This window comes from Panicum hallii, chromosome 4, assembly GCF_002211085.1.
Source record: "Panicum hallii strain FIL2 chromosome 4, PHallii_v3.1, whole genome shotgun sequence".
In the NCBI taxonomy this organism is placed as follows: Eukaryota; Viridiplantae; Streptophyta; class Magnoliopsida; order Poales; family Poaceae; genus Panicum; species Panicum hallii.
This window is the reverse complement of record NC_038045.1, coordinates 12,898,914-12,921,017: the sequence shown is the minus strand read 5'-3', so window position 1 is coordinate 12,921,017 and position 22,104 is coordinate 12,898,914. Positions and strand designations below refer to the sequence as shown.

At 44.8% G+C, this 22,104-nt stretch overlaps 1 protein-coding gene across 2 annotated transcripts; it reads right to left on the bottom strand.

The window, feature by feature from the left end:
* Positions 1 to 1,180: 1,180 nt before the first annotated feature.
* LOC112891147 (WD repeat-containing protein 7) lies at positions 1,181 to 16,756 on the bottom strand. Of its 2 annotated transcripts, none has more exons than XM_025958081.1 (9): positions 13,890 to 16,756; positions 13,708 to 13,811; positions 11,922 to 11,991; positions 10,413 to 11,219; positions 9,600 to 9,802; positions 4,201 to 4,324; positions 2,991 to 3,197; positions 1,775 to 2,015; positions 1,181 to 1,651 (listed from the first exon to the last, which is right to left on the bottom strand). In XM_025958081.1, exons 1-8 carry the CDS (start codon positions 16,638 to 16,640, stop codon positions 1,872 to 1,874), a joined length of 4,410 nt encoding a protein of 1,469 aa, XP_025813866.1. In that variant the 5' UTR covers positions 16,641 to 16,756; the 3' UTR covers positions 1,181 to 1,651; positions 1,775 to 1,871. The 2 variants fall into 2 exon arrangements, with proteins under 2 accessions (XP_025813866.1, XP_025813864.1); XM_025958079.1 differs by having other exon boundaries at positions 1,770 to 2,015; positions 13,890 to 16,755.
* Positions 16,757 to 22,104: the final 5,348 nt, after the last annotated feature.

Here is a 22,104-nt window from a genome sequence, read left to right as displayed (position 1 = left end):
CCTGTTTCCAACAGCGGTATGATATTGCAAACATAGCAGAAGTGTGTGTGTGAATAGGGATTTCTAGACCAGCCCAAGGTCGATCTGATTTGGTTTTTCTCTATCCAAAGCCATCTCATCTGCAGTGCCCATCCCATGACCTCGAGGTTATGGATGCCCAACCCTCCTAGCTCAAGTGGTCTCATGACCTTTTCCCAAGCCATAAAGCAACATCCACCATTATCTCTTTTCTCCCCTTCCAAAGGAAACTCCTCCTAATTTTGTCGATTGCGCAGATGAACCATTTAGGGACTTTAAGAGCAACCAGTAGGTAAACTGGAATTGCTGTGAGAATGAAGCGTACCATAACAGCACGACCAGATAGGCTCAAGAGGGAAGCCTTCCAACCTGGCAGCTTATTAGCAATTTTCTCAATCCAAGCCATCAGGTCACTTCTCATTTTTTTATCAAAAATGGGTAGTCCTAGATAAGTGGTAGGGAAAGCTGCCGCAGTGCAATGCAGGGAGTCATTTACCACATACACAATGCCCGTATCACACTGAATAGGGATCACACAACTCTTGTGAAGGTTCGTTTGCAGGCCCGAAACTTCACCAAAAAAAATATGCAGCAGTGACTTTGTAAGCTGGAGATCTTCTTCCGGGCGGATAAAAAGGGCTACATCATATGCATATAGGGAGAGACGCTGTCCCGTAGGGTGAAGTGGTCGCAACAGACCTTCCGACTCCGCTTTGAAAAAAAGACTGTTTAGCACGTCCATGACCAAAATAGCATAGGGGATAATGGATCCCCCTGACAAAGCCACGCTAATGGTAGATGAAATCCTATGGCTCACCATTTAAGATAACTTGGGTGGATGCAGACTTGAGAAAGTTGGCAATGAGTGTGCACCAAGGAGCCCCGAAACCCAAGTGCGAGAGATTTGACGAAAACTAGATTTTGATTTGATGAAAACTATCAGAGATCTATTTTAGAGAATACTTATGCTCCGGCTACTTGATCAAAGAGAAGGTCAACGCGAGGAAGAGGTTGTTTATTTTTTATGGTGACAACATTTAGAGGACGACAATTAGCACATAACCTCAACCCTTGATTCTTTTTCTTCACAAATAATGCCGGGCATCCCCAAAGTGAGGGTGGCATGCGATATGACCTTCTAGAGATGGAAGTTGTTACCAGCTTGAACCATAGAACACCCTCACTATCTTGATGAAACCAAACATTGAACTATTAACGAAGGCTAAAACATAACGATGCTCTTCTATTTACAGGGAGACGAACAGTAAGGATGTTTAATTACAATCCGGGATGATTCAACTAACCTAATCCAGGAATATTCAAGGGCACCCTGTTATTGCACAGGTGGGCCCATCCCGCTTTTCAAGCACTCCCTCTTCATCCTTGCGGACCTTCTCCGCTCGGACCCTTCTTCGGGGCACTTTAGGACTTCGATCCGAGCAGCGATCCTCGGCCACTCAAGCCTTCGGCCGGCCGTCCTTGTTCCAACTTCATCAACTGATCTGGACCTACAAAATTCACCCACGAAGGTTTCGACAATGCCAGAAAAATGCCCTTCATGTTCCTCGAGCGGATTCTGAGGGTCACCTCTCCAAAACAGCCCCATCGTTGGGTGCTGCATGTGAATTGTGTCCTGTACACGAAAGCAAAAATTGCATTTAGTATTTTTTTTACTATTTACATTGGGAATCCAATTAATGCATTGTCTGCACAAGAAAATGCTATTTAATAATCAGGAAACAGTAAGGTACCTTACAGGACACATGAATCAACACGATGATGGCTCTGGTTACTTGCCAGCCATGCAGAACTCCAAAACAACTCAAGATTCATTAATCATCGGTAAGCCATGATCACAACTGAAATGTACCCAACTCCTGGCCGTGCCTTGTAAGTTTGATAGCCTTACCACCAACCCATTGAAGGCGGTATGAAAGGTCAAGATTATGAAGCAATAGCTTCAGATTATCAGCCTCATCTAATTCCTTTGTCTTCTTCTGTGGAGCCCAGAAGGCCAGAGCCGAATAAATTATTCATGGTATAGCAACAGTAGTAGGGGTGTTATTTAAAAGGCGGGTGAGAACTACATATAAATATGTAACTGTACTTTCAGCTATCAGTATCAAGAACTTATCAAAGCAGTAGAGTATAAATAATTGAAGATGAAATGTGAGCTTCTAAACTCGACCAGCGGGGGAACGGAATTGCACTAAGAAGAAACCTCAGCCAAGCCAGCCGAGAAAACCCCCGAACCCTAGGTTCACCTTATAGGGCCACACCGTAACCTGGGCAGCTGGGCCGACAACGACCCACTGGGTTAGCGACCACTGCAACTACCCCTGGTAGGAGGGCCCAAACCAACCACAGGTGCGACAGGCTAGTGCCCTGCCACTATTTTTCGGGTTGCCAGCGACGGGGTTTTTTTGCTGCCACTAGGATTTGAACCCTAGTTGGTGTCTTCCTCAACTGGGAAGCTTACCACTACACTAAAGGAGTGTTGGCAAATGTGAGCTTCTAAACACCAGAGATGGGAGAAATTACATAAAGAAAATAATAATTTATCTTTCCATATTTGCATCATCATATCCAATCTAATAAATTTCTGAAGTCAAAACAAACTGTTTTGGTCAATATGGATTCATGGTATTGCCACTTTCTTCCCACAATAATTTCATTTTTCGCAACTAAACAAGTACACAAACCGAACCAGTCTTAAGATAAATTTTATGTTATATCCAGTCGGTTCGATTTTCATTTTGGACAACTTTACAATTCATACTGATTCTATGTTAGCATTTTAGCAAATAGATCATATTAAGATCTAGCAAGATGATAGTGAAATAAGAAGAAGCACGCTAAGTTTTCCCTGCAACTCAATGAACAAATCTAACAGCACTAGTGAGACTGAAAATAATACAATAAAATTGTCTTAAATAACATAATAGTAGAGAAGCAAAGAACAATAAATATACCTCTGAACTTCCATGTTTATCATGTCCTAAAATACTAGAAATTATACTTAGGCGAGAAGAGTTAGGTGAAAATCCTTCCCATGGAGGAACATAGATAAGCTTTGTGCATTGGATAGGAGTAAGGCTTCTGCTGAGCCTCTCCCACCAGCCAGTACCCAATGACCACCATCTTATCATCAATCCATTCTCAGAGAAGGCAACCAGACCCTAGAAAAAAGAAAAATTTTAAAAAAACTACTAAGGTCAAGTTACAAGCAATTTAGGGATAGAAACTTATAGTGAGGAACCTCATACAGCTTAATAAATGCAATTGTGTTTTGTAACCACAATTGTGGATGAATAGAATGAGCAACAGGATAGACTTGAAATGCACAAATATTAACTGTTGCATATCTTTCTGGCAGTTGGTTAGCTTAAGTGATAAGCTGCATTCAAGACATCCTTTAGCTTATTTTGCCAGGGATAACCTACATACAAAGGTAAGGCCAGCATCCATTTGATGGAAGCAAGAAAGAAAGACAACTGTCTGCGGTTCCCTCTCTCAGTAAGGCTTCAGGGCAATGACCAACACCACGGGATGACCAGCTACTGATTGGCTGGCCTAGAGCAACTATCCTACCTTCAGTCCACAGGCCGCACCCAACCAGTCAGGGGCACATGCCCACATCACAAAAAATGCACTGTAGTGTGAGATTGAATTTACAAGAAGGACAAATTGGAAATGCAACAAACCAGTACGGTATGTCAGGTTGCTAGATGCTTGGTTTTGACTTTGTAGGGTCTCAAACATCAGTTGGTGATCACACCTTATGAAGGTTGACTCAATGAAAACCACAGCAAAATCAAAGTTTTGCCATAGTTACATGAGATGGTATTAGGGACCATTCAAATATAAGTGCCCACAAATGATATCAGAAGTAAATACTTACTCTAGCATCCATGATATGGACTGAATAAATTTGTCAAATAACATTAACGGAAACATTAAATCAGCAGGAGGTGAAAGAATTGTATAGTTTTAGTTTAAAGCATTCTATAGTACTTCCTCCATTCCAAATTATAGGTCGTTTTAACTTTTCTAGATACATAGTATTTGCTATGCACCTAGATGTAAACCATGTCTAGATACATAGAAAAAACTATGTATCTAGAAAAACCAAAACAACCTATAATTTGGAACTGAGGGAATATATTAATTGTAATGTCAAACCTCTCCATCGGGTGAGAAACTCAAAGCTGATATTAGTATGGTTGCCATTGTATTTGATGATCCTGTGAGTAAGCTTGGAAGACCTGGTGGTCCACTTGCATCAAGAATTCTTATCTTTGTGACACTGCAAAGAAAAAAATAAAGGAAAAATAAAGAACAAAAAGGTAAAAAAATTGTGTTCCAGTTAAAGATTATGCAAGGAAACAGACCACGAGAGTAGCATTAATTCCATACTATAAGAAAACATCAATATCAAAATATGAAATCCTTTAGAGAAAAATAATAAAAAGTAAAGACTAAGCCTTTTCTTCCCAAGCAATTAGACTAGAGATGAAACCTAACAAGAGCCACCAAGAAGAAGGCATGTCGCCTAGAGGGTTACACTTTTGGGTTACATCTCCTAAAGGGTAGCTGGGTGTCTATGTTGGCTCAAGAAGCCTATCACAACCCTCTTTGCCCAGGCTTGAAATAACAAAGGTCGAGTTTAAATGAAGAATCATTAAATATTTCCAATGTCTTCTCCAAGCAGTATGTAAAGACATCAGCTAATTTATTCTCCTAGTATTCTTGATAAACCAATGAACTGAAGGCTACCAATGAATTCCAAAAAAACTATGCCATAAGTCATACAAATATGAAAGAAAATATGGGGCACAAAAGTTAAAGGAACATTGTGTAGGTAGACATAAGCCTCTTAAAGGACAAATTTTGACTGAATCATTAAGTGGCAGATCATGACATTATAAAAGCAGCCATAACAGTTGAGGATCTTGGGAATCCCAGAAAATTTTTATGGGTCAAACGAATGTGTCTTCGACAGCACTCATCCAAATGTGAGTTCAATGATCCAGGCAGTTTTAGGAGGGAAATTTTTGGACTGCGGCCTGGGCTAAAGATCTCCAAGGTTTGTTAGCAGGGCCATCAAGGTTCTCTTGGTTCTAGCCCTTGCGGTTTCTGATAATCTTTCTGTCCTTAGTTGCTCGCAGTTTCTAATGTAAAGTGTTTGTGTAAGATTGGGTATAATGCATGGGATATATTGCATTGAGCCTCTAGGGCGAATATATAGGAGTACATGGCTTGGAAGGCAGGTAGCCTCTCCTAGAGATAAGGAAGGTTATCCCCTAATATACTCTAACATCCCCCCGCAGTCGTAGCGGTAGCAACACGAACGGATAGACTGGAGAACAATGGAGATATCCCCCCACAGTTGGAACGCCAGTGCGAATGCTTCGACTGGAGTGGCTCATGCAGATGATAGCCCTTTAGTGCCAAAGTAGCGGAGGTCGAGGTGGATGTGGTCTAAGCCATGGAGGGCGCAGGTCTGAAGCATCAACAAAGGCATGCGAGTGCACAAAATCAGCAGCTTCTTGCCGATGACAGCAGCAGGACGGTGACCGGCGGATGGCGATGGTAGACGAGGCTGCTGAAAAGCGCTTGGGCGTCTTCCTTCAGCAACATCGGCGGCGGTGTCCGCACGAGAACGGCGGTAGGCGCGGACTCGGATCGAGTGCCAGCTTGACGAGGACTGGCGATGATGGCTTGACCACGAGCGTCGGCGCTGCAGCCCAGGAAGGCGCAGCGACAACCTCATCCTCGGGAGTGTCGACGATGGAGCGGCGATGATCGGCAGGGCGACGCAAACCAATCTCTGATCGAAAGAAAAAAAAAAGAAAACAGTAGCAGCAAGACGAACCTCGGGGTACTTCCTCCACGACCATTCACTCGCGCTCAAGGCAGCGGTGCGGCGGCGCAGGTAGGAGGGGGTTGCGGGGAAGGAGCGGAGCCCCACAGTGCGGCGGCGCAGGTAGGAGGGGGAGCGGGGAAGGGGGCGGAGCCCCACGGCGCAGCGGTCCGGCGACGTTGTCGATTGGCGATGCGGTGGCCTGACGGCCCCAACGGCGCGGCCTAGCGACCCCACGATCTACCTCCGCAGCCAAGCACTCGCGCTCAAGGCAGCTGTGCGGTGGTGCAGGTAGGAGGGGGGAGCGGGGAAGGGGCTTAGCCCCACGGCGCGGCGGCCCGGCGACAGTGTCGATTGGTGGTGCGGTGGCCTGACAGCCCCAACGGCGCGGTAGCCTGGTGACCCCACGATCTGTCTCCGCAGCCACGCACCCACGCTCAAGGGACGATATGTAATCCCAGACTGCCATATGTATCAGGGGTGCCTTACCCCCCCAAGTCTCTGTACTTTATATATATACCGCCCAAGGGGCTCTGATACCATGTAAGATTGGGTATAATGCATGGAATATATTGCATTGAACCTCTAGGGCGAATATATAGGAGTACATGGCTTGGAGGGCAACTAGTCTCTCCTAGAGATAAGGAAGGTTATCCCGGGATTACAATCAATCCTAAGCTAACCATATCCGGAGTTGCCTAATATACTCTAACAGTTTGAGTGTGTTTTGTATGTGTCCTCTTTACCCTTTAACTTATGCCTGACGGTGGGCCATGAAAATCCGAGGGCCTCGCGGCCGCCAAACTCGTGGGCTGAAAATTTAGGGCTCGTAACAGGCTTTCTAGTTAAAATTTAAGATCGGATCGGGCTTTACTTCAACAGGATTGGCATAGGCCGGATTTTGGATTCAGCCCATGTCAGTCCGTGGATAGGAATTAAGGCTTAGCCCCTGGACAGGAAGAAGAGCTTCATTGGTGTGTCGAGTCGGGGGCCTCAAGTAGTCAGGGGTTAGGGGCGACCGGCGATTCGGCAAGACGCCGGCGAAAGCGCCCCGCGCAACGCCGGCAAAGGCGCCCCTACGACAATGCCGACACTAGCCTCCTTGAGACACCTGCCGCCCACTGGCTGCGACGCCGCCGCTTCCCCACCTACGGCACATCTCTAAGATCCGCTGCTGCGGCCGCTGGAGCTCACCTCCAAGATCTGCCGCCGCTACGAGGGGCCGGCGTGGCGCTCATCTCCAAGATCCGCCGTCGTTCATCTCATCCTCGAGCTCTCTCCCTCCCTCCATCCCTTCCGCATCCAGGTAATGCCGTCGTCCTCGGGATCTCTCTCTCCCTCCCTTCCGCATACAAGTTGCCGACACCGTGCGCTGCTCGACCAAACAGCGGATAGGTTCCCAGGCTTGCTTTAGCGTGCTTGCTAGCTAGCTTCTTTAATGAATTGTATTAATATCTAGTTTAGTCTAAATTTAAAATAAAAGGAGACACACCAACACTCTCTGTGTACACCAAGCTTAGCTCCACAAATTCTTGCCAAATAGGCCCTTTGTTATATGTTGTATCTTTTTTGGATTTTATCGTATCAAATGTGATTGCATTGAAATAAGTGTGTCACTGACACCGCTTTACAATAGTCTCTGAATACCTCAAGTAAAATGTTTATGTTGTCCTGTCACAACGCCAGTCTAGTTATAGAGTTCTATGCTGGTCTGGTATAAGCAATAAAACTGGTAAACACTGATTGGGAACTCTATAACTTATGAAATTTGCTTTGTGCTACTTTCTGAAGATATCACATTTTATTTTGCTTTGTAAAGCGATTTGACTTTGACACGCAGCTTAAATATACTTTCTATTCTTTGCCTACATGCTATCATGTGTTGATAGTTATTACAATATATAGTAGCCTATCTTGTTGAAAAACTGCATTGGGATCCTTGTTCAAGCATTGAGCTTTTTAATTGCCAGTCCACATCTGAAATATGTGAGGTCCCTTCTCTGTGATCTAGCTGTTTGTTATATGATTTGTCTCTGAATGGCACACTACCTTTTTGTCTGCAGTTGCTGCTTTATGGTGTCCAAAAGCATATGGGTTGTAGGATTAGTGTGCATGATTTTACTGCAGCAGCTTTTACTGCTATACAGTAGCTTATTTTTTTTCTGATTTGAATATATATTAGTAGAGTTGTATGTGCTACAGCCTTTATTTTTTGAGTCTGCTAAAGATTGGTTGATCGGATTCAATGATGATGATGAAGGTGAGCCAATGAGTGGACAGAGGATGTTTGCTTCAGATGATGAGGAGGGTTATGACACTTGATCCAGGTGAGCATTTATTTGTTGATCGGATTCAATGATGATGATGAAGGTGAGCCAATGAGTGGACAGAGGATGTTTGCTTCAGATGATGAGGAGGGTTATGACACTTGATCCAGGTGAGCATTTATTTTGAGTCTGCATATAACTCTCTTGTAATTGTTTTTTTAAGTGTTGACATGAAGAGAGGTTAAAGAGTTTTGCCTCAGTTGATGGGTTCCTGAAGCTCTGTGTCAATTTAGTTGTTTCTCTGAACTTGTTAAGTGTATTTTCCTGAACATGTTAACATATTAGCTGTCAATTGTATTTCTCTGAACTTGGTAACAAGTCATCTCCCTTTATTATTGCCTTAACTGAAATTTTATTGGTTTCAGGCTTGAAGACTTGACATGTCTGTCGAGGAGGCTTTCATGACTTGATATCCCTTTGTCATTTTTCTCTATTTTCTACACTATGATATATTTTCAGCCATGGATGTAAGATCGTAAGAAGAGACAGATAGATAGCCAGATCTGCAGCTAGCTTACTTATCAAATGTTGTTCAAATTGGTGAAAGAATTGTTGCAGTAATAACTTATCAACAATATTTGGGTTGGCCCGTGCTGCTGTATCAATGTATCAATGTGCGCTTGTCTTCTTTTCTGCTGCCCCATGCTGCCATGAATGTATACGTATGGCCCTTGCGTTGCTTGCCTGTTGGAGAAACAGGCCCAAGGGCTGAGATGCTTCAGTTACAGAAGGGCCAGCTTGAGGGCTTAATATGGATTAGGACAGGGTAAGGATTGATTATTTGAATGGGTAGGGCTGGATTGGAGCAAAGTCTTTGAAAGAGGGCTGGATAAAATCAGGCCATTCAAAATTAAAAAAGGGCTCAAGCAGGATTAGGGTCGGGCCTCAGCCCATTGTCAGGCATACTTTTAATGAAATGATATGCAGCTATATTGCATGTTCAAGGAAAAAAAACAAACGTTCAAAGCCTGTCGCCAGGTACAAACTATATATGTACTTAGTCAATTCAACACCAAAAGAGAGAACACAAATGCTATCAAACATTGACCAAATTCACAACCTATCAGTGACAACTCCATTAGGTACCAATGCCACTAGCACACCCAAAGAACACTGAGATTTTCCTATAATGGCCTAACTTAAATTCATGAAAGAAACCAAAGGTGGTCTAGCCAAATTTGACCCTCTTTCTTGCAAAGTTACTGGCCAAAAGGGCAATCTCATATTTCAATGGCCCATTTGGACAGCACAATAACAGGAGAGAGATGTGTTGTACTATTTCTGGAGACCTATCAGGACACAGTAATCATCTAGTAGCATTGAGACATATTCGATGGAGAGAGAAAAGATGCATAAGAAAATAATTTTTAGTAACTTCAAAGCCTACGTACCTTTCTATGTCATACACTCGAATTGTGGCATTATGAATCTCTCCAATAGCATCACCAACGGCTAATCGTGTCATTGACTCATTGAGAGCAACCATCGGAAATACACGTGCCATTTCTCTTAGAGCCATCATTGAACTAATAATGCAAGCTTTACGCATTATTAAATTGCTTGGATCCATAGTGTGTAGGATGTAGCTGATTGCCTGCACAATTATTCAACTATAAGAACTACAGAGCATAATGTTTTAGTAAATTAACACACTCTTAAGGAATTACAATGAAAACAAGTGTTACAGCACCAAAGGACATGATTACCAATTTATGAAAGGTAGATGCCTGCAAAACATATGTACTTAAACGGCCTCTTAACTTTACAATAGTTACTCAATTTTGGATGGAATATAACCTTGTTCAAACATAAGAATTTGGTCAAGAACACCCCACACCCCCACACCCATCAAAAAGAAAATAAAAAAAAGATATATTCTAAGAACCGAGCGTAAATCCTAATTGTTTTCCCTAAAACTTAACTAGGATCCCAAAATTCATCTTGCACCTAAAACATTCTATATCTACTGAATCAGATGTTAAACAAACTACAAAGGAACATATACAGGTAAATACATATACTCAAAAGTATATTAAAAGGTTCAAACATACACAGGTAATAATAGTAGTTAGAATCTTCGCAGTGGTAACATATTTAACAAGACAAACAGCAGACATCAGAATGAATTTTAGTAACTATGCACAGTGACAACAATAATTCTTTTAATGATTATAACAATCAAAAGAAGTTGAAACACTTCTAACCTTTTCGAGGTAAGGTGCCAAGGCCTTTGGAGCGCCTCGAACCACACGGGTAAGAGTTTTGAGTGATGCAACATGAACAGGTGAATCAGACGAAGTAGCCCAAATTTGGCTTTCTATCACACTAAAAAACCCTGTTACATCAGCCATTGCTAAGCTTGGTAAAAGGGTGCCAACCAATGCTTCCTGCATTGTAACAGCAACTGCAGTTTTATGGATGACACTGCTTGATGGTGCAGTACTTAGGCACTCAATTTGGAAAAGGATATCACTCATAAAATGAGTGATCTCAGCACCCAAGCATGCTTTCCAAGTGCTTTCCATTCCCTCTGCTAGAAGTTCAGCTGCAGTTGAACTGTACCGATCATTCATTGACATAACTAGCTTGATTAGTTGACTAACAACTAAACATGCAAGCTTAGCTTTTACAATACTTGGATACCAAACAACCAAAGCAGCTGCAACTATGATATTTGATGCCATAGCATCCTGACTTGTGCCTCCTATCCAAGATAGCCATTCCTGATTTTCAAATGATTCCAACCATAAGATCATATTAGCAGTGTCACTATCATCTTTGTCAACATTTCCACTATCTGCCTTCAACTCCCCATAACTAGATATAGAAGCACTCTGTACAGCAGAGATAAAATCATTCATATTATCTGATGAAGACAAGAGGGCATCAGGAGCTTTGTTTTTATGCATCCGTAGTGGTGGTGGAACAGAACGGGGAGCTGCACAGTGGAACAAGGAACGTGCAGCCATTCGCACATGTTCCGAAGGGTGTTGCCAAAAGCTCACCAGAAGCTGTAAGACATTTACCAATTAGTTGGATTCCCCTCCTAAAGCCTTCTATTTGCAAGCACGCAGATGTGCTATCATATAATCATGAAACATATAGATACACATACAAATATGATCGTACATACTGAACCAAATAAATTCATCTCCTATAATAAAGAAGTAAATTTGTAAGTGTAACACATGACACAAAACAAGTACTGAGTCAAAATGATAATACCATTTAATTTAAAATTATAAGTTTATCATATTTACAAGTTATCCTTTTAAAATAAAAAAATACATATTTTATATTAAATGTACCATCAAAGCATTATGAATATTTGGATATTAAATAGGAGGTAGGAACTGACTGCAGTAAGGTACCAAGAACTTTTACACCCCTAAATGTGTTCCATAATCACTTCATGCAAAAAAGTTAACCCAGTGGGTATTGTTTAGTCCCAGAGGTCATAACTTAGAAATCAACTCAGCTAAGCATACCAAACCAACCAGGTCACATTATCAGACTTAGAAAATCAACTGAGCCAGTTACATCCTAAAATCAACAAATTGTTACTGTATTTCATAAAAGCCAATATGACAGTAGGTTGGTCTCCAGTTTACTTTTTTTTCCATATGATAAAGATATGTAGCAGAATTGTGCTGTAGTAAAAGGTTGTAAGATTGCAACAAAATAGCGAAGCAAACATAAGTAAATAACTAAACCTGAAGGGATGGAGGTTTTATATCCGGAACCTTTTCAGCAAAATGCCTTGTATAAAATGCTGCCAAGGCACTGAAACAAGACAAAGGCAAAGATAAGTGTAATACAGTCATGAATTCAAGTTATTATACTAAGAGCTACCAAGCATTCAAGAAATTGGACTATTTCACCCCCCCGAATGATATTAGTCATTTTTATTGTTTGTCATAAAGGTAACGATTTAAATTAAAATTTTGTGAGATGACAAATGGCATCATACCCTATGTCAAGATCATTGTTTTAAAGGCGAGCTAGGTACGCCTGGATGCCTAGGCGACAAGGCATGGCTGCTGCCCAAGGCGAGCTGGGTACACCTGGACGCCAAGGCATCGCCTAGGCAACTACCTAGGCGACGCCTTTAAAACACTAGTCAAGATATATTTTTCATAATTACTTATCCCACGTCATACCGACGTATGCGAACATTCATGAAAAATTCTTAAAACAAGATGACTACCTAAATACAAGCAGGCGAATGTCAAATCATCTACTTTCATTGTACAAAACAGCATATGTAACCTTAAAATGATACTGGCTACCTTCTACTATAGACAAAACCAGGGGTTTGGCAGATTCGAAGGACATCCACCAGAGTAATCTATCAGCTGAAATATAATGTAGTTCCCCTCAGGGGTGAAGCTACGTTGGCTTACCCTGGTGCACAGGCACAAGGATGAAGCAAAATTTTCCATGTACTTGATCTATTTTCACCATAAATACTTTAAACTTGTATGTGTTCCCTTATATTCAAATGACGTGTGCACCAGGGTCACTTTGAGTCTAGCTTTGCCCCTGGTTCCCAACCATAAAACAGACGCAATGTTACAGAAACTTAAAATATGATGCAACACAACCATTCACTATTATTTGCATCCATCTGCTTTTTATTAATAATATTACTAATTTAATAAGACACCATAGTTCCACCAGTTTACCCAAAGTTACCTAAAGGAGAACAATCTCGTGACAACTTCAATACAGTTTCCATGGAAAGTTAACTCTTGGCACATAATGCAACTTAAATAGATAAACATGAAACTTTTGCAACAACTTGACTGCCCTTATAAATGAATTCAGACATTGCGGCAAAGTCCATATTACACCCCTAATCTGTTGTGGAAGTCAGATTTTCAACCTCCAACTTCAATACCAGATATCTTATGCCCTTCAAGTATTGAAACTAACATGGTGTTGGTAAAAGGAAGTGTGCTTGGGAAGAAGACTTTATCTAAGTTCTTTTAATATAAATTTTACTGAATTTGGATGTTGGTTTGGCAATAAATCAAGAAATGGTGAATAAAACCCACACGAAGGGGATCAACAGTCTCATCATTTTGGGTGCCCACACCCTTCGGAGCATCGTAATAGATGTGTCTTTGATGGCACTTCCCCTTGTATCTGAGAGGTCAAGCCAAATCTCGAACATGAGGCTCACCTCCGGGGCTTGGCTGGTGCTAAAGGTCTTGGGGGTCTAGGTCTAGGCTTATTCGATGACCCAGGTTGTTCATCAGGTCAGGTAAACAGATAGATCTTAGGAATTCCAGACTAAACTAGAACGCAGCACTGGTTACTGAAAGATTTACCCAAACTTGTTCCAAACATGGCACATTTTAGCATGTGTCCAAAGCATTTGAGGTCGTTATGTTAAGCTTTTCCTGCAATGCTCCGGCACACCAAACAAATATGGCAATCTAGAATTGTGAGAAAACGTGAAGATCAATGGAAGAGAAGAGACAAATGACCCAATACCTGCTAGCATTTGTACAAGAACGAGATAATGTAATCATGCGTTGAGCAAGAGAAACTATAGACAGTGACCTCATGGCACAAAATTCAGCTGAAGACTTCCAAAGCTGAAACAGGCAAAAACAACATGATCAGACTTCAGGCGTGCTTTGACATGCAAATGGGTTATGTCCTCAAAAAATTACCTCAAGAGTGGCTTCTTTGCCAGGGAACATCAATGTAAATGAGCCTCTATCCCCTACCACCCCTGTTGCTATATGGCAGCCTTCTGGCTTGCAAACTTGCATCTCATCCACAAGTAATTTGTCTAGATCACAATCAACATCCCATAAATGCAGAAAACAGAGGCTAAATCGTAGTAAACGCCCTTCCAGTGACTCTCTAGAGGGGCTATCCATTTCATGAACCCCAGAAGGACAATCTAGCATTCCAGGCTGCAAAGTTTCTTTAGCATTCTCACTATGGAGATGACCTCTCGACTGCTTATCAGTATTGCTGTTTGTAATGCCTTGAGTGGACATTATTGCTGTAAGGTCAAATCTCACACTAGCAATGCCAGGATAGGGGCAATAGCACTTTATTGGGCACTTTATTCTTTTGTGGACGCTGTGAGAAGAAACAGCCTTTTCTGAACTGTATACAGAATTACCTCCATGGAATACACAAGCTTCATCTGGAGCTGGTGTCTTTCCCTTAAAATCATATGTTGTAGAGGCACTTACAGTCACAGAAACAATACTTCCATTGTTATGGTTGGTTGACACAGATGAAATATCATGACCCTTTTTACCAGCATGAGACCAAAGGTGGCTCGTGTCTTTAAAAATTGGAACAAGTAAAGAAGATGCTGAAGTTGTTCCACCTAAGATGCTGCCAGTAACTGCATTTTTCGATATGCCCCTGCAGAAGTGTTCGAACGCTGACTGAGAGGCAGTACCACTGATAATTCGCTCTCGAGCACCAGTTTTCAGATCCCAAATATATAATCCACTACCTGCATCATTACAAGTGTGGAGATTCCGGCATAAACAAGCTATGTACCCTTTTACTCCCTCCCAAGCTACCATCGATGCATAACCAGGATGACCAGGAAACATCCTCTCAACACGCATGGTTTCAAGTGAAACAAGCGCCACAAGGCCATCTTCTCCAACAGAAAGGAAGCAGTCATCCCAAGGGTGGTAAGTCCATGCCGGCGGTAGTATGATTTGCTTAACTGAGGCAACATGATGATGCATCACAGAAAGAAGGGTGCCAGCATCTAGATCCCAGACATGAATCGTACAATCTGAACTCCCTGAAATGAGTGCTCGGTGAAAGTTTCTAGAATCAGAGCGGGCATGCATGTAATGTGCAGCTAAGCACAGAATTGCTCCCTTGTGCCCCAAAAAGAACCTCTCAGAAATATGTGGGTAAATCCCTCCACCACCAAATTTTGCAGTAGCAGGTGACACGTTTAGAAATCGGATAACTTCGATGTCACCATTGTGGAAACCATAAACTACAGCATATGGAGCATAAGAATCCTCAGAAAGTACCATTGAGGAAGACACAGTCCTTCGGTACCTTTCCAAATTATTGCTGTCTGATGAGCACACCTGTGAGTACCTTCCGTACCTTTCCACTCCATTGTTGATATCATAGCGAGAATGAGAGGGTTCTGGCCTAAATTCTTCTCCCTGAAGACCACCTTCTCCAAGCAATTTGCTTGAAGGTAGTTTATTCTCTGCTATACCCAGCTCTAACTGATCTAGAGACCATATGGAGATTTTTGGTTTCCACAACAGTGACCCAGCAACCTTATAGGAGAAAGATTCCACCCTAACAAGACGCTGGTCCAACTGGCAAAATTTAATTTCCGATCCCTCTCCTTGCATAGACAAGATGTCGGGAATTTCACACACTGCCTCAGACTCAAAGGATGAGGTACCAACCACAACTCTGTACACTGCAGCAGCGCCACTGCTACTCCACAACACCAAGCTCCTGACCACAATGCCATCGTCTGGAGCACAAGCATTCCACCCCTCACCATGGAGGAAAAAAACTCCAACAGAGCATCCATTCTCCTCTTCCTTATCACCCTTGCAAAGAGGAGTACCCAGCAGAGACATCTCACCCAGCACAACCCCTTCGGCCACGCATTTCAACAAGCATCTCGCCTTCAGAACCAACGCCACGACCTTCCCATCATGAGACAACGCCACAGCCTCCACCCTCCCGTCCGCCATCTCTGCGGACGTGGCACTGGACATCGAGCTCACACTGAGCCGCCTTGGCGATTCGCCCTCGACGGCCACACCCTTGGCCACGGGCACCACCTGCGCCCGCCCCTCCGCGTCAGCAAGCACGACACTGACCGCTTCATCGCCGCAGCCACAGACAGCAATCGCCCTCGGCGTCACGACCGAGAGGGTTCCCTGGAAGGCGGTGTGGAGGACGATGAGGGTACGCGCGTCGACGACCACGAGCGCCGACACGTGGCGCTGGCCGACGCCGTCGTCGGGGGCGTGGCAGAGGATCGCGACGCGGGGGTTGGAGGAGGTGGAAGTGGGCGGGAGCGGGGCGATGAGGGAGGGCGAGCCGGCCCAGGGCGGGAGTGAGCGGCGGCGGAGGCAGCGGAGGGGCGCGGAGGCGGAGAAGAGGGAGAGCACGCCCGCGGCGCAGGCGGCGAGGAGGGAGGCCGGGGACGGGAGCGGGCAGATGGCGGCGATGGCCGCGGCGTGGGCGCAGAGGAGGGAGTACGGACGCGGGGACGCGGAAGCTGAGGCGGGAGCGAGAGGCCAGTGGAGGACGGTGCCGTCGGCGGCGCCGGTGAAGAGCGCGGCCGGGGAGGCGGCGGCGGCGGTGACGTGGTGGGACGGAGGCGACGGCGACCAGAGCGCGGCCACCGAGTGGCACTTCATCGCATGGGGGGTGGGATGGCGATCGGCCATCCGGCGATGTCTAGAATGGAGGGGGAAGAGATCTCATCTGGGTGCCCGAAGGAAGAAGACGGTGTTGGTTGTCGAGTCGCTGGAGTCGGCTAGGTCGTCGTTTCGTCGCACGGACGGCTGTGGATGAACTTGTTTCTCCCGGTACGAGGGGCTGCTTGAATTCCACGGGTTTATAATAAACTCTATCCTATCGAATATTTCGATACCGATTAAATATAAATTAATTATAAAACTAACTGCATAAGTCTAAAATTTATTCGTGAGACAAATCTACTAAACCTACTGAATGTATGATGAGTGCAGTATTACTGTAGCATCACCTGAGCTAATATGGACTAATTAGGCTTAATGATTGGTCTCACAAAAAATTTAGAGATTATAAAATTTATTTTATCATTAATCTATATTTAATATTTTTAATTAGCATCAAATATCTGATGTGACTGTGCTTATAATAAATTGTGTAGTAACCAAATCTAGCCTAAGCAGTGCAAAATGTGAACCGTTGACTCTCCAGGATGCGAAGTTCACAATAGCATCGATGTTGGAGGTAGAGCATCTCCAAGAATATTAAAAGAATATGTAAAAATAGAGTTTAAAAAATTAGCTTTGGGAACTTGTCAAAAGTTATTGGGAGGAAAAAGAATTCCTCACCAACAGTTCTGAAAAATGTGGTTCTCAAAATAGTTATTACTGCCAAGCCATATTTCCGAGGTCCGACACTTCTCTTCTTCGCATGATTTGTTTCTCTGTTCCTGCGGATGCAAGGCATAAGAGGACGAGGACGCCACCGATGGACAGACCACCAAGAGCTCCGCCGTCCTTTTCAAAAAAAAAACAAGAGCTCCGCCACCAATGTCATCTCCATGGACGTCAACGATGCCAGGGGCCTCAAGCTCCCACTCTTCCAGCTTAACGGGCGCCACTCCGAGTCTGCGACCAGCAGCAGCAGGAAGGAAGGGGTCACCTGAGGATGGTCATCAGCGCCTGCCGCGCAGCACCCAGCACCTAGCAGCCCTTCATAGCAGCGCAGCTGTGGGTCAAGGTCTCAAGTCTCAAAGACCAGTCATACGAACGGGACTTTTCGTATCTCAGTGTTGCCGTGATATGGTGATTAGCCTGCTGGCGCCTGACGCTTAGGAAGTAGGACAACAACAGACGAGGGCACGCGCACACACACATACACCAAGAGGGCAGCAGCACGATCCCAATCGACAAGATAATGACTCATCGATCTCTTTTGCCTCTTGAGCGAGGGCCGGCGATAGATGATATGATGATTGATGGATGATGATCCACATACGGTGTAGGTTTTGCCTGTGCTTTACGCCTGGATCTCGATCACAGCCTCCCCCTGATGCTTTGTGTGCCTGCGCATGGTTGCTGCGGCTGGAGGAGTCTTAAGACCTAGAGCATGAGGTACATGGACATATTAGCTCTTGGGCCCCTCTCCGGCTTGGCCCCCCGGCGGTCACCTCTGTTGCATAGGCCTAAAGCCGGGCCTGGTTACAGATGTCAAGCTGACAACGACAAGTTGCTACAAAATCAATGAAAAACTACTGTTCTACACTATTCAGCTAAGGAGCTGACACTGGTGTCCAGTAGAATTGACACCGGCGGCTCCGGCGGCTAGCTCCGCCCCTTTGGAGCGGGAATTTTTTGTTTGAGCCTAAAAGAATGGTTTTGGAAATATGTTTTGAGTATTGTTGGAGATGCTCTTAGGAATTTTTTTAAAAGGGTAAAAAAATTAAATTCGAAAAAGGGGTGCCGATTTGGAAAATTTCAAAAAATGGGTACCTCCCGCCCGATCAATGGGCGGGAGGCGTGGGGCCAGACACCTCCCGCCCATCCAACGGGCGGGAGGTGCCAAATCTTTTCCCAAGCCCCTCCCGAGGGCCTCTTCGCGAATAAGAATTCACGAATAAAAAACTTTTTTTTATTCGCGAAGAGGCCCCTAACGCAGGCGCGGGGGCATTCCGCCCGCCCAACGGGCGGGAGGTCCGGGGCCCGTACAGTGCGGAGGGGCATCCCGCCCGTTGGGCGGGCGGGAGGTTCCCCAGCCCCTATATAAGCCCCCACCTGCTCCCAAATTCCCATTTTATTCAGCAAAAGTCAGGAAAAAAAAGAAAGTGAGGAGAGGAAGAGAGGAGAGGAAGCAGCGAAGCCCTGTTCACACGTCGGTTTGGAGGTATATTCTCGTTCTAGTCGTATAATTACTTGAAAATAACTATAATCTAGGAAATATTTCTTAGAGTAGTTATATTTTGAATAGTTTTTAGTATTTTTAATTGTTTTTAAAAATATTTCTTAGGGTAGTTATATTTTGAATAGTTTTTAGTATTTTCAATTATTTTTAGAAATATTTCTTAGGGTAGTTATATTTTGAATAGTTTTTAGTATTTTCAATTATTTTTAGTATAATTTATATTCTGAATAGTTTAGAATCTGGAAAATATAATCTGGGAATCGCTGAAACTTAGGGTCGTTGTGTATTAATATGTAGTATAACTAGTTTATTAATAATTAATAGATATGTCTTCCGAAAAGGGTACTTTTAGTATATATTATGGAGAAGGAAATGTGATTTATGGGCCGAATGGGGTAGATTTAAGTGAATTCAACTGTGCGGTCGGAGGAATTACTAGACTGCACGAGTAGACCGCACGAGAGGGCATTTAAATCCCTATGCAACTGGTTAATGAGCAGATTAAGTATTAATTAGGAGACACACACTGTGAGCGTTCAGTGCGTCATAAATCGTACCACTCACGCTTTGATCTGGGAGCTGATGCCACTTGCAAGCAACGATGATTGGTTAAGTTATCTGCAAAATGCAAATCATTGGCAATAGCCACTGGTACTCTATCGGTGTTTAACCAGCTGCCCACCGAGGGATATACCCAAGGTGGTAAGTTTTGGGTGAGGAGACGCCGAGATCAGGAACTCGAATGTGCAAGGAACGCAAGACTTTAGACAGGTTCGGGCCGCACGGAGCGTAACACCCTACGTCCTGTATGGTGGTTTGTATTCTCTTTGGTGTAGAATGACCTAATGATCTTCTGTCTTGAGGGGTCCCTGACCTCCCTTATATATCCGAGAGGCCAGAGTTACAAAGATGCTAACCAACCCCCATCGAGGGATCATACCAGAACATATCTCGAGTAGATTCTCTCCGTGTTGGTTAACTCTATCTCCTATTTAAACGGGATAAACAAGAGATAACAAAATGAATAAGAGATAAGACGGGCTTAATCTCTTAGACTACGTAACGTGCTCAGCCCAATGGCCCAGGGTCTGACAAGCCCCCGAGCTCTTCGTAGCTGAGTTCTGCAGGCTTTTCGAGTACTTTCGAAGCAGTCTTCGACTTCTTCTGATGATTCGTCTTGAAGTCCTTCTTCGAGTACTTATTTGGCTGCATCGAAGCTATGAGGTGCTCATGCCCCGAATTTTCGTTATGGCGTGCGATTTAAAAATCGCACTCCATATGGAGTAGCTCCCGAGCCTTAGGTTGAATCGGAGAATCAGGCTGAGGGTCCCAGTTGTCTGTAACCCTACTTATCCTTCAAAAGATTTGAAAAAATAAGTAGTCGATGCCACGCACCCCGCAGCCCCCGAGCCTTGAATCCAAAGCCCACAAAATTTGGAGATAAGGATCCAACGACCGTGGCATGCAGGCGAAAAAATGATACCTTGCAAAATTACCAAAACGATGGTACAAATGATGGGTATGAGATGAGTAATTCGAAAAAACGCTTTTTTTCAGGCGGACAAACCCTGAAAAAAATGATTAATTGAATATCCAATCCAAATAATCCATCAAACGACCCCTCGGATTCGGAATATTCTCGGAAGTGACTCTTGAACTTCAGAACAGTAAGTTTTCCCCACCCCGCTGGTTATTTAACCCCGCGATAACTGTAGGAAAAAACCACGCTTTTCAATCTGCATCCCATCAAAAGCCACTGAATTCCCCAATCCGAGCCAAGCACCGCCGCCTTCCCCCCAAGAAAAATCTCCCGCTCCGACCTCCCTGCCCCTCTCCCTGCAGCCCCCGAGCATCTCGTGGCCAGTGCATCAGAGATGGCATCTAAGAAGTCAGAGATCGAGGAAATGAAGAAGGATGCGGAGCCATCGACGACGGAGTGGACACACAGTAAGTGCTCCCTCAACAATCTGAAAGAACTGGTTTCCGAGGGGTTGCTGCAAGAGAAGAACTTTGTCAACTGGCGCCCCTCGTTCCGTGAACCTTTCCCCATGGAGAATGTCGACGAAATCGTCACATTCTTCCATTTTGCCGAACGGGGATTGGCCCTCCCCACTTGTTCCTTCTTTCGTGGCCTCCTTTATTATTACGGGATTGAGCTCCATCACCTCAACCCTAATTCCATTTGCCACATTTCCATCTTCATCCACTTCTGCGAAGCATTTCTCGGAATCGAACCCCACTGGGATCTGTTCCGTTTCCTCTTCCGCGTCAAACCCCAGCCAACCACGAAAAAACTTGCTGTAGTGGGGGGCGCCGGCATCCAACTGCGTCAGCAGGCCGGCGAAAAATACCTTTCATACAAATTCCCCTCAAACCTTCCTGGGTGGAAAAACCAGTGGTTTTACATCGAAAACCATGCTCCCCAACTTCCGACGAAGTCGAGCAAACTGCCAGTGGTGAGGGGGGAATGGAACCTTGAACCCTCCGGCATGGAAATGATTCAAGTCAGAGAGCTGCTGGAGGCCATCGAGGCACAGAAGAAGAAAGGAGTGACCGGCGCCTCCGTCATGTTTTCATTTTACAAGCGCCGCATCCAACCCATCCAACAGCGCTGTTGCCTAGGCTTCGAGTACACCGGCCCCGCTGACCCTTCTCGCATGTGCACAAAGGAGGTGCCAGATGAAGTCGCGCTCCAGCGAGTTTAGCGGGTGCTGCTGGACGTGGACGCCGTGCCGTACGTGCCCACCTTGTTCTCCGCGTGAAATCCGCCCAAGCCGGTAAGTATTCGACTTCTTTCGCTGAGGAAATCTGCTACTGCACCGGTACTTAACTGAAGAACTTGCTACAGGGGCACACGGAGCTGTACTGCAGCTACCCGCCGCAACCTGACCTCCCTCGAGCGTATCATCTCCTCCCTTCTGCCGCCACTACAGCCAAGAAGGCTCGCCTTGCTGCGACTCAAAGCCGCAACGAGTCCGCCGACTGCGTGGACTCGCAGGCGGAAGAAGGAGTCGAAAGAGGACCAGGCCCATCTGCTGCCATTGCAACCGGGAAGGCTCGCCTTGCTGCGGCTCAAGGCAGCAGCGAGTCCACCGACTGCGTGGGCTCGCAGGTGGGCGAAGGAACCGAAGGGGAACCCCGCCGGGACAACTCCTCCAACCAGAGCGTGGAGTTGGCCGGCGCTCTACCGCCGGTGCCGAAGGGCCAACGACAAGTGCGCAAACGCAAGGCGCAAGAGGTCGAGTCCTCCAGGTACTG

Excerpts from the sequence above, each read along its gene's own strand:
- LOC112891147 (XM_025958081.1), bottom strand. The coding sequence starts at position 16,640 with ATGGCCGATCGCCATCCCACCCCCCATGCGATGAAGTGCCACTCGGTG. Across the intron at positions 4,325-9,599 it reads CGAGTGTATGACATAGAAAG|TGTCACAAAGATAAGAATTC; the intron begins GTACGTAGGCTT and ends TTTTCTTTGCAG. Across the intron at positions 2,016-2,990 it reads ATAAACATGGAAGTTCAGAG|AAGAAGACAAAGGAATTAGA; the intron begins GTATATTTATTG and ends TGGGCTCCACAG.